A 16226-nucleotide genomic window follows, 5' to 3' on the forward strand; every position below is an offset into this window, starting at 1 on the left:
AACTCTGTAGTTACATTTGAGTATTCAGTGTTGTTAGATGCTCGTGACTTGTGACACCCCGGTTAGGGCTGTGTTGGGTTGTACTTCAGTACTTTATTGATATTATCCGCTACTTAGTATTGCTAAATCATGTTTTAGACTGCTTTTATGTTGTTTAACTGTTTAAAAAGTGAATTGGGTTTAATTAGCTGGCCTTATCTTCACGAGAGGCGCCATCACGACCGAGTTCGGGTTTAGGGTCGTGACAAAAAGTATAGTATTAAGACTCTAGTTAATCATATTCTACTAACTCTATATATTTCCGGATGTTTTCATTTTACAGGTACGCACAAACGCTGAAGTTAAACGAGAGCTAAGAGCAAAATAGTAAGGCATTTTGCAAACAATTCATGTATGATTCAAGTGTGCGAACCTGAAGCTACGTGAACAAGATAAAAGAACCAGTTTCAAGTGTCTGTCTTTTATTCTAGTTAAATTGTAGTGTCTTTTATTCTAGTTAAATTGTAGTAGCGGTTTTGAGTTGTTCCTTTCAGCTTTATCTAGAAGCAATTGTACTAGGTACTCTGAGTATAATATTCAAGTTGGAGTTAACTTGAAGTTGTCGCAACAATTTAAGGCTGGTTGCTACAAAGGGTTAGACGTAATCCTTAGGGTTACAATAGTTTGGTAAACACTGTTTTGGCTTAGTAATTTAGTAAAGTATTGTGAAAAATCCTACTGGGTAGTAGGTCGTGATTTTTCACCTTTTGAGCCGGGTATTTTCTACGTAAAAATACCTGCATTCTTTACTTTTTGCATTTATTATTCCACAACAGAAGTATAAGGAACACATAGAAGAACTAGATCCTTCTATAATCTGTGCATGCAAAACATTGGACACCACACAAATCACCCCTTCTTGTGTAGTATTGAAGTATAAAATAATAAGGTCTAACCACCACTCTGTGGAACTTACCCTTAAGTCTTGGTGGCACTTTCTTATCACTCAAAACACCAGATGCGAGCCTCCATTTCAACCATCTCGCACCAATACGGTAGGCGACTTCATCATCAATCTCCTCGTTACCTTGGATTATAGACCCGAGATACTTGAAACTACCCCTCCTCGGGATGACTTAGGTATTAAGCTTCACATCACTTGAAAATAAGACTCGAGGAAATGTGTGTTATAGATAAATTAAAGAAAAAAAGGTTAAGAATTGTGATTTTACCATTTTCATGAGAAGACACGAGAATGGCCTGCAATTCAACTTTTGAGTTCGACAAAATCTTATAACTTTTATTCAGATCTTGTATTTGTTTTAAAAATTTATTTAACCTGTATAAATAATTTATTCATAACTTTATAATCTTTATTTAAGAATTCAAAACTCATAAATTCACAATCCTAACTCACTCTATATTTGATTATACTAGCAGTAGTGTACTATATTAAACCATTTATATATAGAATGAAAATCGTAAGTCTATGCTACATCTACATGTCCAATAGTAACCCTTCAGAAGTCCCAAGAGCCCAAAAACGGAACGGGAGAAAAGGAAAAAGAAGGGGAAATGGTGGGAGGAATATTATGAAAAAGAAATTAGATGGAGAATGGTTAATATTCACAGCAGCCATATTCCGTGGTACCCATTGACATTAAGACAACATTTGGGTGGGAGGTGTGGGGTGTGGGGTTGTATCTCTCAAGTCTTAGAGGAAGAGAGAAGTCGGAATGAATCGGGTCCCACAATAATTCTTATATACTCGTTGGGCGCCAATATTATTATCCATTTATATAAGGTAAGCAAATAAATAGGAAAACGCTTTTGTCCATTTTGGGTTCTTTTGGCAGCGCATACTTTTCTATTATTCTTTGCGCCCTGTGCCACTACGAAGCGCCTAACAGGTTCGTTACCCTTCAACAAACCCACACCCAAAAATAATACTACTAATAATCATAATAGTAGTAATAACTAAAACCCAGATCCAGTTTCGGCATTTTGTTGAGATTATTGTTATCCATATATGCACCCTGTATGTGTATGTTTTGGTTGATCAATATATGAGTTTGTGTATATGCATCCTGCTTTTCCTCAAGCAGATTTGACTTATATGCATTTGTAATAATTATTATTATTAGGATTTTGATAAGCTAAGAAGGGGCAGATATGTCTGGAATCATAGGTCGAACAATGACCAGCAGAAAGATTTCTGCTTTGGTGAGAATCAATTAACTTTTTTTTTTTGGAGTATTTCTTTTGGATCGATTTTGATATCTTTTTCTGACAAGAAAAAGAAAAATGGTGAATTTGGATTTACTATTTCAGAATCAGTTCTTGATGGGAAGCAGGGTATTTGCATCTAGAACTTATTCTTCGTCAGCTAAAGAGGTGATTCTTTTTCTTCTGTTTAAATATGCATTTGCCTAATGTTTAATGTTGTTGATGGAGAAAGCACTTAATCTCTTTGTAGATGACAGTGCGTGACGCGCTAAATTCAGCTCTAGATGAAGAAATGTCTGCGGATCCTAAGGTCTTTGTTATGGGAGAAGAGGTACAATCCAAGTTTTTTGCTTAAAGATTCTTAAAATGCAAACTTTTATCTGTGAAATGGGCCCCAAATTGCGCAGAACTGATACAGAAGATTTATGCAGACAACCTTAACTAGTTTGGAATTGAGGTATAATTGTCGTGGCATGCGTGTTATTACAAATATTAGCCGATCTAACTAGTTTGGCACTGAAGCATAGTTATTGTTGCTGAGGTGGTTGTTCTTGTTGCTGCAAATATTCATCACTAATAATGTTTTTCTTTTAATCTTGATATGTATTTTTTAATTTACTTATCAAATAAAGGAAATCTTAATCCGTGTTATGTTTACTCAGGTTGGTGAGTACCAGGGAGCCTATAAGGTCAGAAATGGTTCTTTTCACTATCTTCTCAAGTCTATTATGCATTCTTTGCCCTTGATGATCATCTTTTTTAGCGCCTGAACATCTTTTTTCTTCTTTTTTCTTTTTAGATTACGAAGGGGCTTCTGGATAAATATGGTCCGGAAAGGGTTCTTGATACACCAATTACTGAGGTTGTTCCTTCTGCTTCAATTATGAAACTGCTGCTGCTCCTTTCTTTCTTGAACATGCATGATAAAGCACTTAAACCATTTTTTGTTCTTTCCTAGGCTGGATTTGCTGGAATTGGAGTTGGTGCAGCTTACCATGGTCTAAAGCCCATAATCGAATTCATGACATTTAACTTTTCCATGCAGGTTGAACTTCTGTTCTCATTTAGAGTTGTTGTATATTCTTTTAATATTTATTGATCTATTTGTTCTTACTCGAAGATCATCCAACAATGTCATTGAACATTGCCCATATGTATTTTATGTCTGAATGAGTTCATGGTACCCATTTGTGAATGTCAGTGATGGAGGGTGGGTCAAGTAGAACTGACATGCTTCTAGGTTGGCAAGTTTATGAAGGGGGCACATTCACCTTAGGCGAATCCCACATCGGAATGGCATAGCACAAATTCACATGCTACGCGCGTTTTTGGGCTCGGTGATGGCGTAGCCTAAGGTACAAATCCGTAAGGTCTGTTGGGCCAAAGCGGACAATGCATGCCATGGACTTGGGTCGTGACACCATCAATATTATTTAGACTTTTGGGAGGTCGATTGAGAATGATTATTTTAAGCAAAGCATGCGAACAATTTGGATTGTGTATGATTGTTTTGTAGTTTAGTTAGTAGTTCTAATATGGTGTTCTTCTGGAATTGTGCTTATTAAATTAAATGTATTGCAAAAAAATTCAAACACAATACTAATGGCCGACGGGAACTTAGACTATTCTCTACAACTTCAAAAGTTAAATTTGGTATTTTTAGTCTCTGAACCAACTATTACTGAATTTTTAATATCTACTGTTTGCTAGTGTTTTCTGGGGGGATGGGGGATGGGGATGCAAGCCGCTACTACTTCAATCAGTAAAATGCGAGCAGCCACCTAATGCACAAAACTATAAATGACAATGACTTTTTGGGAAAGAACTATAGTGACAATGACTTCCATGCTTAAATTTATGTTACACCCATAGAATCATGATCTAAAACAAAGGACAGTAGGAGATTGCTTTGTTTCTGAAGCAATGTCTTCACACACCCATGTAAAGTAGGAAGTCGATGGGGACCTTCTTTACATTGAAGGTCCAGGAGTATTTACGGTTTGATGTATTACATTATAGCTAATACCTAAGTGGCTGGAACTGTAAATGGCTGTTGATCATTTGATGTACTATTTGGTGGCCGACTAGATTATATCTGTAGGGGGCTTGTTGTGGAGATAGGTAGAAATTTCTTCCTTCAACTATTATTTTTTGGGAGATTGAGTTCTTGTATATTTGTCTCCCTAACCAAATAGCATCCTTTCTTCACCTGTCTATGAACACGTGTCTATAGGAGACCTAGAATAAGATTATGACATCTCCTGTCTGCAAATGTGACAAGCATATGAGGTGGTGGGTTCCCGCAAATTCACTACATCATAGTTTGTATATTATAGTTTTTAACCCCGACCACATGCATAATGTATTTTCTCTAATTTTTTGCAGGCAATTGACCATATCATCAATTCTGCTGCAAAATCAAATTATATGTCTGCTGGCCAGATATCTGTGCCCATTGTTTTCAGGGGTCCTAATGGTGCTGCAGCTGGTGTCGGTGCCCAACACTCTCAGGTATATCTATGAACTGAAATATGATGTGCTCACCATGTTCATTGATGGAATTGATTCTTAAGTGGAGCCAATAGGCAGAAGTAGACAAGACTGTTACTCTAGATTCTTTAATATTCTGCTTTCATTGTTTTGAATGGATTGTTTTTTTAAAGTTGTTGGCTTTAGTTAATAACTCTTACATAGATGGCACATGGTATGAATTACATTAGTGCACAGGAAGATGGTTAGTAGACAGGGAGATGGTTTTTACCTACCACCTGGTGCACTGCAAGGTAACTTAGCTAAGGGATTGCTGAGGCACATGATGTTATTAAGGGGTTTTGAATACGGACCGGACCACTTTCCTACTGTTGGAGCAGTCCCTTAGACAACTTCAGGCATTTGAGCCTGATACAGGCCCCTCCACTCTTTTCTTTCTTTCTCAAAGAATCACCACCAGCGCAGGGTAAAAGGGTGGGGTAGTAAAAGGGGAAGGGAATAAAAAGGTTGGGTTTAATTTTTAGCCAAGTGATGGACATGTGGCAAATTCTGGTCTAATCAATCCAATTAGATAGTCCCTCCATTTCAATTTATTTGACGTGATTTGACTCGGCATGAAGTTTATGAAAAAAAGAATTTTGAAACTTGTGGTGTTAAAAGCGTAAAGGGTAAAAGCTTTGTGGGGCCATACCATTTTTTTGGCTATAAAAGCTTCTCATTAAGAGTAAAATGGATAAAATGAAAAGTCTAAAGTTAAATTGTTTTCAAATATAGAAATGTGTCATTCCTTTTTAAACGGATAAGAAATGTGTGCCACATAAATTTAAACGGAAGGGAGTACTGACTAGTCTCTAGTCGTTAAGTGCAAATACCTGTTTTGTAGCGGCTAGGAGCCTAGGACTGTGTTAAACCGAACTATTTATGGAGGGCATGGATGAACCATTTCTCATAGTTCAGAGGCATATTTGGATCTGTTCTCTTGTTTTTATTGGGTTGTTTTAGTCAGTTATTTAAAGTTGTCGTCGAAGATATCTTTCAACCTCCAGCAATGTTGTGTGCCACAAGCACTTTTCTATTGCATAAAGTTCTATGGTCCTTTCTTTTTTATTTTTGCAGTGCTATGCAGCATGGTTTGGTTCCTGTCCAGGATTAAAGGTACTAGCTCCATACTCTTCCGAAGATGCTCGTGGCTTGCTCAAAGCTGCTATCAGGGATCCCGATCCGGTTGTGTTTCTAGAAAATGAATTGCTGTAAGTTGCTTTACTGGTTAAGTTATTGAAAACTGTTGTTTTCTTTATTCCTTCTCATAATCTATCCCCGATGCTTGATTTTCATGATGCAGATATGGTGAGTCTTTCCCTATTTCAGCAGAAGCTCTTGATTCTAGTTTCTGTCTTCCCATCGGAAAAGCTAAGGCAAGTTGATCCAGGTGTATTACATTGTTTTTTTGTATCATCTTATGGGCTATTGTTCCTTATTTTACAAGCATTGGCAGATAGAACGCGAAGGAAAGGATGTGACAATCACTGCCTTCTCAAAGATGGTTGGCTATGCTCTTCAGGTTTGTCGTCATTTTCCTTTGCAGTGTTTAAACCATTTCTGAATGAATTCGAGCATCATACTCCGTGAAAATTTTTTGACGGTTTCTCCGAATATGGAAAGACGGTTAATGAATCCAGAAGGACTGTTTCCAATCGATGAGGCACATGACAGTAGAAGGGTATCTATACCTGATAGCAATGCTAGTTCTATCTGAATCTAAGATTTTTCTTTATGAGTTTGGGGACTATTATCGCAAGTCTTGAATCATTTGACAGCTTTCAGCTTTGAAGTGTCATTCATCTATCTCCTTTCTGATTCACACAGAATTCCTTCTGTTTCGGGACTTGTAGATGGCTTGAATTTGAGTGGATTTGAGCAACTAGCTTTTATTTTTTTCTCTGCGTCTTGGATTGTTTTAAGCTTTTTTCTTTTTTCTTTTTTGATAAGTAAAATAATATGTTAAGCCTTGGATTGTGTTAAATTAGTAAGTATTCACTCGTAACTGCTGAAGTTTAGATCCTAGTACAAATGCCCTTAATATTCGAAGAATAGTCTCATACAACTTACGATCTGCTAGTTTTCTAGAGTGGAACTTCACAAGAGATAATAATATTTCTTGGATTTGATGTTGATGCATAAACAATAATCCCTCCGTTTCAGTTTATGTGAACCTATTTCCTTTTTGGTCCGTTCCAAAAAGAACGACTGCTTTCTAAATTTGGAAACAATTTAGCTTAAACTTACGCTTCTGCCCTTAATGAGAAGCTTTTATAACTACACAACTATGGGCCCCTTTTTAACTTATTTAGGACCACAAATTTTCAAAGTCTTCATTTTTTTCTTAAACTCCGTACCCAGTCAAATAGGTTCACATAAATTGGAACGGAGGGAGTATATAGCATGATCTTGTCTTTAGTTATACTTGTTTCGATTATAACATATTAACTTTTATAGGCTGCTGAAATTCTTGCTAAGGAAGGAATTAGTGCTGAGGTATGACTCCTGCGTTCATGTCCAGTTTTGTTCTTTTATACTATTACTAGTATGCATAAAAAGTTCCAGCTTTTTACTTGTCATTTCTTTTCTGTAATCAGGTTATAAATCTGCGCTCGATCCGACCACTTGATAGACCCGCCATTAATGCATCTGTGAGGAAAACCAACAGACTTGTAACTGTTGAAGAAGGATTCCCACAACATGGAGTTGGCGCTGAGATCTGGTTACTTTCTTTTAACAGTCTTGGACCATAACCCATTCACACACAACTCAAACCCTCCCCAACCCACCCAAAATTTGAGCTCCTTTGTTCCGTTTTTCGTTTCAATAAAACTTACTGATCATATTTTCCTAATTTTACTAGTGCATCTGTGGTTGAGGAGAGCTTCGAGTATCTTGATGCACCAGTTGAGAGGATAACAGGTGCTGATGTTCCTATGCCATATGCAGCAAATCTTGAAAGAATGGCTGTTCCACAGGTTTGTCGTTGAAGATATCTTTAGCTCTCACCCATTGGGTTTGTTATCTTTTAATTAATCACAAATTGGTGGTTTTGTTGGGTCCTTTGTAGTTTATGATTCTAGTTATGGCCTATATTATGTAGATTCTTCATATCTTCCCTGCCTTGATGTACTTCTTCCAAATGGATGTGCAGATGCATGGGTCATACAGATTCTCTAAAATACACCAAATATTAGCAAAAAACTATGCATGTCGGTACCAGATATTTATACACACATGTACAGGATACGTACCATAAACAAGTCCATGTAACATAGTTATGGATATTGTGATTGCAAATTGGTACATATGGATATTAACTGGATGAAAAAAGAAATGATCCCAACATGGCTGAGCGTTAAACTCTCTGTGTCTCTGAACATTTGTATAATGTTGAAGGATTAGGGTCTGATGCACTCAGGAAAGAGGTTGAACTGGTCGAAGGACATATTAGGATCAATTGGCCAATGCAACATCCAAGAATAATATCTCTTGCTTGTCAACGAGGGTTATTGATAGCCAAGTATTCTGAGGTCCAATGCTCAGGGTAGATAGGTTTTGACTATGTTGCTAAATAATGAGTGCAAGTTGTACAAAACAGTTGTCCAACAATGTTATATTGGTGTAGATGTTGGGGCCTTAGCATATACACACAACACAAGATAAAGTCAAAGAAATGCAGATGTTAAGATGAATGTGGGATTATACAACATTGGACATGATTAAAATGATCACATCCTAGATATGTGTTAAATGGTTTGATCATATCCTACTTATACCTCTTTTATGCATCAATCCATTGGTGAAATACTTCGACAGTTGGAAGTTTCTGAAAGAGAACGAGGCAAACCTAAAATCACATGGAGAAAATTATCTCAAAAGAGCTATAATTTCTCAGATCAACGTGGACTTGGAATATGGTCGAAGTAAAAGATCTATATAGGCAACTAGTTGGAATTAGACTATTAAAGTTTAGTTGTTTTTATTACACTTAAACTAGGTCAGGTGTTTTCTAAGAACTTTCTTAGTCTTAAGTCTGGTTAGGGTTATTGTATGTTAGTGTAGTGATAATGTTTTGTTGGACGTCTAACTTGCTTTAAAAGGCATTAGTTAGTATTAGTATCAAATTGATCCGATAGAGCTGAATGAATAGAATGTTCTATATTCCCATCTTTTATCGAGACATCTTTGACTGATTGACTGACCAAGCGAATATTGCAATATGCTTCACGTTTTATCAGCCTAAGTAGAAAAAAGATGGAGAAGAGTAACAAAACACCAGATTTCAGTTTTAGTATATGAAAGTCCATATATCATGTCCATACAAATTGCAAACAATGTGCATGAAAGTTGAAGGTATAAAGATTAAAGGTACTACTTGAAACAAACAATGAATAACCGCATAGCTAATATTTCTTCCCATCTTGATAACTGGTTTTTGTTTCCTTACGAAGTATTTGAATTTTCTGATGCAGGTAGAAGACATTGTTCGCGCAGCAAAGAGGGCCTGTTACCGATCAAGTACCTAATTAGAGTTCCAAATGCTGCTTAGGCTTTGGTCCAACAAGGTCTTGTTGTTCCAGGCATTTAACTCCTTTTTGTGGATATCGATTCTTTATCCGCCTGTGAGTGGATGCTTCTGTTTTTGCCATCTTCTGGAAAGTTTAGTTGACTGTAAAAACAGCTAAACTGTAAACTAAATTAGCAGAGGAAATCTGCCGCCAGATATTTCAACATGCAAGGATATAATACTTGTCGAGAATAAAATTTTCAGCTTCTATGGCCTTTTCTGTGATACTTTCAGGAAAACATTCTATCAGAAAATACATACGTTCTGGGAAGTATTAAAATCCAATGCAACTGTTTTTTCTTTCTTTGTCCAGTCGTATCTCAATTGTTGTTGTTGCTATAAATTCTTCACTTTTATTTATTGTTCTCCAGACGCTTTTGCTCCTTTCTCTTATTCAGTCATGTATCAAAATAGGGTAAAAGAAACACGAGTTTCAAGTATAAGCCAAGTGATAATTTTTTAAGAAACATCGTTATCATCGTTATAGACTCGAATTGAGAACTTTAGTATTATCTGACTTAAGTCAGATTTCCAGGAAAAAAAGAAAAAAAGACTTCAGTCAGATTTACAGCTTTTTTATAAGTATTTAAATAAGATAAAGACATTGTCTTATTTTGTTTCGGTAGTGTTTGTTTATTGATAATGAAATTGAATAAATATTTTCTTTATAGATCACTTCTTGAGTAGTATTTACATTATATATAGGATTGTATATATAAATTATAAAGCAGGGCAAAATAGAGGCGACGCGGCATCATGTTCTCTTTTACTAGAAATGCCATTTATTTCTTCAAATTAAATATCTTTGAAGGAATGCGACGGTTGCAATGGTAATGTTTGAGAAAGAAAGAATGCGACGTTACTTTTCTTCCTTCTCATTTTGTCCAAAGACTCTAATTATTTGGACTTTTTCTCTTCTCCTATTTAGTATAGACACGTTTTTCATTTAATTTATCACCAAGGGTCATATCAGTAAGCTACAAAAGAAAAAAAGAAAAAAAAAAGAAACTAATGAAACCATCAATATCCCTATCTCTGTATCCACAAGAATTTGGAAACGACGATGAAGAACTGCCTTTTGGCGGAAGACACACTCTTGTATTTTGAACTTTTAATATATATATATATAGACACAGAGTCCGTCAAATAAATGTTTCTGATATGTCAAGACGTTTTTCTTGAAGATACTTTTTTTTTGTTTCTTCATCACATTTAATTTGTGAAAATTAATGACCAATTGATGATTGTTTACCATGTTTTAGGCATTTTGGAGTAGTTAGATTTGGAAAAGATGTTTGAAGAATACATCACCTGCTGTTCAGCGATGCAATTTATATCTCTCCTATTTTTCTGTGTTCTACCTATAGAATTTGGTTGATTCTCCTTTTTTAATTTTCCTGTTTTGTCAATTTCTTGTTAATAGGTTACGACATATGCTTTGTGGACCTGTATACTGGTTTCTTGATAGTCATAACTTGCGTTCGAGTGTTTAGAACTGTTGAAGAACAACGAGTTTGAAGAATTAAATCTGGTGCCAATATTGGTAAAGTAACGTAACATTGTAATTTAAGTTTTGTGTTGGGAGCCAAAATAAACTGTAGACTTCTGTTCTTAATCTGTAATACATTAGACAATGGTGATTATGGTAAAGACACACACACACACACATTATAGTGAACTAATGCACTTTCTTGATTAAACATACCCATAGAAGTTGTTTAAACTAAAAAATAGTACAACAAAAAAATGTGTGAAACTTGTAACGTGACGACTAGCATTGATAATTGCTGAGACAAGTTCAGAACAATTAGAAACTAACATTCAGATAGTTTTGTGCACCCTCTAATTTACCAAATATTCGTAGTTTCATTGAATCCATACTGAGACAGACGTTAGTACATGTGAATACACAGCTAAATATTCTCCCACTCCCCTATACACTTTCTTGTCATACATGTCTATTGCCCTCGACAATTATATACAGTCGAGTTCAATACTCATGCTCAGTGCCATGGAATCAATTGTAACATCTTACGAGCTCAACACTATGGCTTTAAAGGTCAAACTTTTGATGACAAAATCACGAAATAATATATAACTTCAAATTAGGAGAAACGTGTGCTCAGTTTGATATTATCATCTTATTGAGGGATTAAAAGAAGTACGCTAGTCATACAAGGTTTGTATTAAGCTTCTCTTTATCAATAAAAGTAAATATATAGATGGCTGCAACAAGATGGTTTTGTGAAAACGACAGGATTGAAATAGAAAAAAAAAATTGATCTGTGAGAAAGGAGAAAGATGCAATGCAGTTCTATAGGAGAAAGATGCAATAACAGGTTATGGCCAAAAATGTAATATATTAACTTTGCAGAATTAGTTTACAAAAGAAGAAAGCATGATGCAAGCTAATATGCAAATGCACTTCCTATCATAAACTAATATGCAATTTGCTTGATACTGTAAAATGACATCAGAATGTTCACGAGTTGTGACGTCGACCCCAAACCATAAAAGATACCAAAACAAGGTTGCCCAAGTAACAGTATGAATGAATGACTTTTTTTGGTCATTCAGCTTTTGATGACAGGATATAATCTTCTACATCCAAAACATGAGTTGGCAGTATGAAAGGTGCTAGCCAGAGCACAGCTTTTCAAGTGCCATGTTTTCATCCCAACCTGTGGCTTCCAAAGTACTCCTCACTTGAGCTTCTGGAAACCCCATTTCCACAAGCTTTTGTATCTGCGGCATTCAAATTACTCATTCAGTAGCATATTTGGAAAATGCAAGATTTACCCAAGACTAAGTAGCGGGAGGAAATTAAAAACAAAAAGGAAAGCAAAAGCATGTAAGAATTGCACACCTTCTCCTCGGTGCCAAGTGTTTTCGCAAATGTTTCAGTCCAGTAACGAGCTGTGCCAACAAAGGTCTGATGGTCTCTGAGATACTGCAACAAGAAACAGATTGACCATTTGAAACCAAATATTTGTTCGGGAAGAGGGCGTGAGACACAAAACAAGGCCAGCAACATGAAAACTAAGCAAACATACAAGATTTATGATGCGGTAGGGGGAGCAGGAGGGGGATTATTACTGAATATATGAAGCACCTGTTGTGCAACAACTGCATCTTGTGGATCATCAGGTTCAGGAGCAGAGAGTAATGCTTGTATAGAAAGGAGAGCTGTCTTGAGAGTTAGCGCTGGGCTCCACTGGTCTTTCAGGATGTCTAGGCATATTGCTCCACTTTGGCTACTTATATTAGGATGCCTTCAAAGGGAATTCAACACATAAAAGCACTTGAATCATAATTCCACTGGAAGAAGCAGGAAACAGGAACTTTATATCACACATTGGGGGGGGGGGGGTTACTTCTGATACTTCAATTGGATACCGTATTCAAGGTCTATGTAAAAGTTAGTCATTCGGAAGGCCAAGATCCTGTTGTAGAAATATCACACCCTCCAAGGATGTCTGCCTTGCATTTTTTTTTAAATGATATAACTGGTATCCACAGAAGCTTTACTTTGCTCATGCTTTTGGTGGTTGGTGCGTAGGTGCGAGGAGCAAAGAGAGGCTTGCGTACAGTGAAAAGGGTATTTGTGGCTGTCAATTCTATGTTGATAATGTAGGTTGAATTACAATGAGAAGTTTGTATCTTTAAGCTCCATTGGAATGTACACAACAAGCTCATTTGCTCTGCTGTTGTGTTTGAGGAAGGGAGCAAAATGGAGGAGTTTCTATGATAGATTAGGTGGCGATTAACACTAGCTTTTAATTGCATATGTGGGACAAAGTGTATGGCACAGAAAAAACGTAAGAGATAACGATAAGGTCATGCTCATGGTTTTCTGAGAAATCTATTTCAGGATAAGTCAATATTATTTAAGTAAAAACATCGAACAAATCAAGGCAATCTCAACAATGTGTGCAAGTGGTTTTCTCAGCTCGGCAGATGCTAAAGATTGGCTAAAGTCTTGCTATTATATTCTACTTCATCAGTGAAAGGATGACACCTATTGGACCTATTTGATGAAATTGAAAAATATGGTTAAGTAGTGTATTCAAGTCCTAGAGGAAGCAATGCGTAAACCAAACATGTTTTCATCATAGCATATCCTACATAAGATTTACTTTTATCTAGAAAGGAGCACTTACTGATGTTAACCTTGAACGCTTCAATTATAGGTTCATGACAATAACAATAATGTGAAGTTAGGCTTTCATCAAGAGGAAAAAGAAATAAGGAGTATGCCAGAGGTAATCAATTTCTGTGGAAGCACATTTTAACACTATTTAAGATGAGAGATGCAGGGATACTTTACGGACACTGATGCATAATGATTTTAGAACTCTGGAGAAGTTAATATCACTAAATAATGTTGAGTATCTAGCAAATGCTTTTAAACTTCAGATTTACTAGAAGGAATATTTTTGTTCTAGAATTCTTTCATCACCCTCATTACCTACCACACACCACCGCTCATTTAAATTTGTACTGTATTATTCTCAGATATCAGGTGTTTTCATCCTCTGATGTTTGACCACATTTCATGAGCCCGATTAACAGAATCTGAAGTAGAGACATCATGACTTGTCAATATGTTCTATATAAGAAACAGTAGCTGATCAAAATTACAAACATTAATAATCCAATAGGTAATCCGCCATTTGTTATTACTTCATATCACAACCTAAGTCAGCAGTTCACCAAATGAAATTTTGCACAGGCATTACTCCTGTTACTACAAAGGAGAAGAAAGAATAGAAAGAAATGATAGAGCATGTCTGCTTCTCATACCAAACTTTTGTGGCAAATCTCATTTTTGGAGGCTCGAATGGGTAGCCATCTGCAAAGACAAAGCTTCTTGATTTAGGAGTCATACACAAAAACTGCTAATTCTGATAAACAGTAGACCATGCCAATGATATATATATCCTAGACTATCCTCCTTATCAACATGACATTGAGCTCCCTGGGAGTTACCATATAAAATGGAGTAACAATTAATAATGGTTCGACTCATCTGCATTCAAGTCGATCTATTAACTATGACACTGAAACCCTTTCCGCACTGTCCCCAAACATAAGGGCCTGACAACAAATTAAACAAAGTGACAAAAGTTCACGCATAATTCCTTCATTTGCCACAACAGCTGAAAAAGATTCCACTTTTACATACAAGAAAGCCTCAATAATGCGCGCACACACATGTTGTGAGTAAATGCTGGTAATTTTTGCAAGGGTTTGAGAAATCTATCGAACATGTCCATTTCTCATTGGTTACATTTCCCACATCAAGCATGTCAACCTCACGCGTTCAAATGGTTGGCTGGCTGTTCAATAGGCACATTTTCAACAAAAATCAAGTATTCAATAAGTCACACTTTTAGTTAAAATGTCTAAATGAAATGTTTTGGAAAGTCTAATATGTATTCTGCTTTCAAATACATATAGTAATTAATAATGGCCCGACTCAAGTGGAACCTTTCCGTACTTCCCCCAAACATAAGGGCCTGAGCCTGACAACAAATTAAACTAAAGTCCATCCGTAATTCCTTCATGTGCCACATTAGCTGAAAAAGATTCAATTTTTACATTCAAGAAAACCTCAATAACACACCATTTCTTTGATACACGTGTTCTATAAATTCAAAACCCTAGAAGCCCCAAAAAAAACAAAAACCATTTAATAGTTGTATGCAGAAGATGAATGTAAAAGTGAGAGTAGAAGGAAATTGGGAGAGTTACCAGTAAGAGTGATATCGATCTTGAAAGAACCACCTTCATAAGGAGTACCAAGAGGACCAGGGATTGTACCAATCAAGTGAGTGAGACTGTCACCTTTAAGGGTTACACTTATTCCTGAAACCCCAACATCTCTGTTGCACTCTTGCAGCTCCTTTTGTACCCTTGCCAAGTCCACCATTTTTGCTCTCTTCCTATTTCCAATTCAAACGTCTCCCCACTGCTTTTTCTTTCTTTTTTGGTTGAAGAGAAAGTGACGAGGGTATTGCGTAAAGTGAATGAGCTGCAGCACACATGATATAATAAATGAGAATTGGGGCCCCCATATGACTAAAGAGCCTTTTGGACATAAGAATTTTTTACTTTTTCCTGAAATTTTTTAGTTTTTTTTTAAATACCATAAAATTTATAATTTTCACTTGAAGATCAATTTTAAAATTTTTTAAAAATTTAAAAAAGTTATTTTCAAAATTTTCACTCAGATCACTCAAAGTTTCAAACACAATCCAAAATTATATTCATGTCCAAACACAAATCTAATTTTTAAGTATTATTTTCATTTGATTTTTTTTTTTTACATTTTTCTAAATTTTACAATTCTTTTGTCCAAACGCCCACTAAGGGGTTTAGATCGATTTTTAATTTAAAAAATTCAAATAAATTATATTGGCTCTTTAAATATTTGTATCAGATTAATCTAATTAAGCCGATTTCTTATTATTTCGATTTTTATCATTTTTTTCAATTTTTATCATCTTTTTTTAAAATGTAAAGTAACCTGCCAGACATACTCACTCAACTGAACAAAAAATCAGCCCTAGCATGTCAACTGAAACAAAAATTTATTTTAGTTCACAAAACCGTAGCTCCAAAGAAACCAATAAGATTAGCAATGTGATTTGTTGCCCTCTTCAAGGTCATCAGATCTCACTTTGATAAGATCTGTTCATTCTCAAGAACTGTATTGTCCCAGGCTATTCATGTATACACTCTCCATCATTTTCAACTACTAATTCTAGGCTACTATCACGACCTAAATTCCATTATAGGTCGTGATGGCGACCAATTCCGTTGTTAGACAAGCTAACCCTAATCAACTAGTGAGTGCTCATTTATTTTACCGAAACAAATCTCAACTTTTTTAAATCTTAAACCTTTAAACTGTCGATAG

General features: G+C 35.8%; 2 protein-coding genes across 3 annotated transcripts; one reads left to right on the plus strand and one right to left on the minus strand.

The window, feature by feature from the left end:
* The first annotated feature begins 1774 nt into the window (after nucleotides 1-1774).
* Nucleotides 1775-9604, plus strand: LOC104229379 (pyruvate dehydrogenase E1 component subunit beta-1, mitochondrial). 2 transcript variants are annotated; one of them, XM_009782026.2, is made up of 15 exons: nucleotides 1775-1889; nucleotides 2124-2202; nucleotides 2311-2373; nucleotides 2456-2536; nucleotides 2868-2894; nucleotides 3005-3067; nucleotides 3164-3250; nucleotides 4591-4716; nucleotides 5812-5945; nucleotides 6038-6110; nucleotides 6191-6256; nucleotides 7192-7230; nucleotides 7332-7456; nucleotides 7598-7712; nucleotides 9210-9604. In XM_009782026.2, the coding sequence occupies exons 2-15, from the start codon at nucleotides 2152-2154 to the stop codon at nucleotides 9261-9263; spliced, it is 1104 nt and encodes a 367-aa protein (XP_009780328.1). In that variant the 5' UTR covers nucleotides 1775-1889; nucleotides 2124-2151; the 3' UTR covers nucleotides 9264-9604. The 2 variants fall into 2 exon arrangements, with proteins under 2 accessions (XP_009780328.1, XP_009780333.1); XM_009782031.2 differs by having other exon boundaries at nucleotides 1888-2017.
* Nucleotides 9605-11644: 2040 nt separating this feature from the next.
* Nucleotides 11645-15331, minus strand: LOC104229371 (ubiquitin-conjugating enzyme E2 27). The gene is made up of 5 exons (XM_009782014.2): nucleotides 15059-15331; nucleotides 14108-14156; nucleotides 12417-12576; nucleotides 12171-12254; nucleotides 11645-12049 (listed from the first exon to the last, which is right to left on the minus strand). Exons 1-5 carry the CDS (start codon nucleotides 15234-15236, stop codon nucleotides 11942-11944), a joined length of 579 nt encoding a protein of 192 aa, XP_009780316.1. The 5' UTR covers nucleotides 15237-15331; the 3' UTR covers nucleotides 11645-11941.
* Nucleotides 15332-16226: the final 895 nt, after the last annotated feature.

The sequence above is a fragment of the Nicotiana sylvestris genome, chromosome 6, assembly GCF_000393655.2.
Source record: "Nicotiana sylvestris chromosome 6, ASM39365v2, whole genome shotgun sequence".
Classification (NCBI taxonomy): Eukaryota; Viridiplantae; Streptophyta; class Magnoliopsida; order Solanales; family Solanaceae; genus Nicotiana; species Nicotiana sylvestris.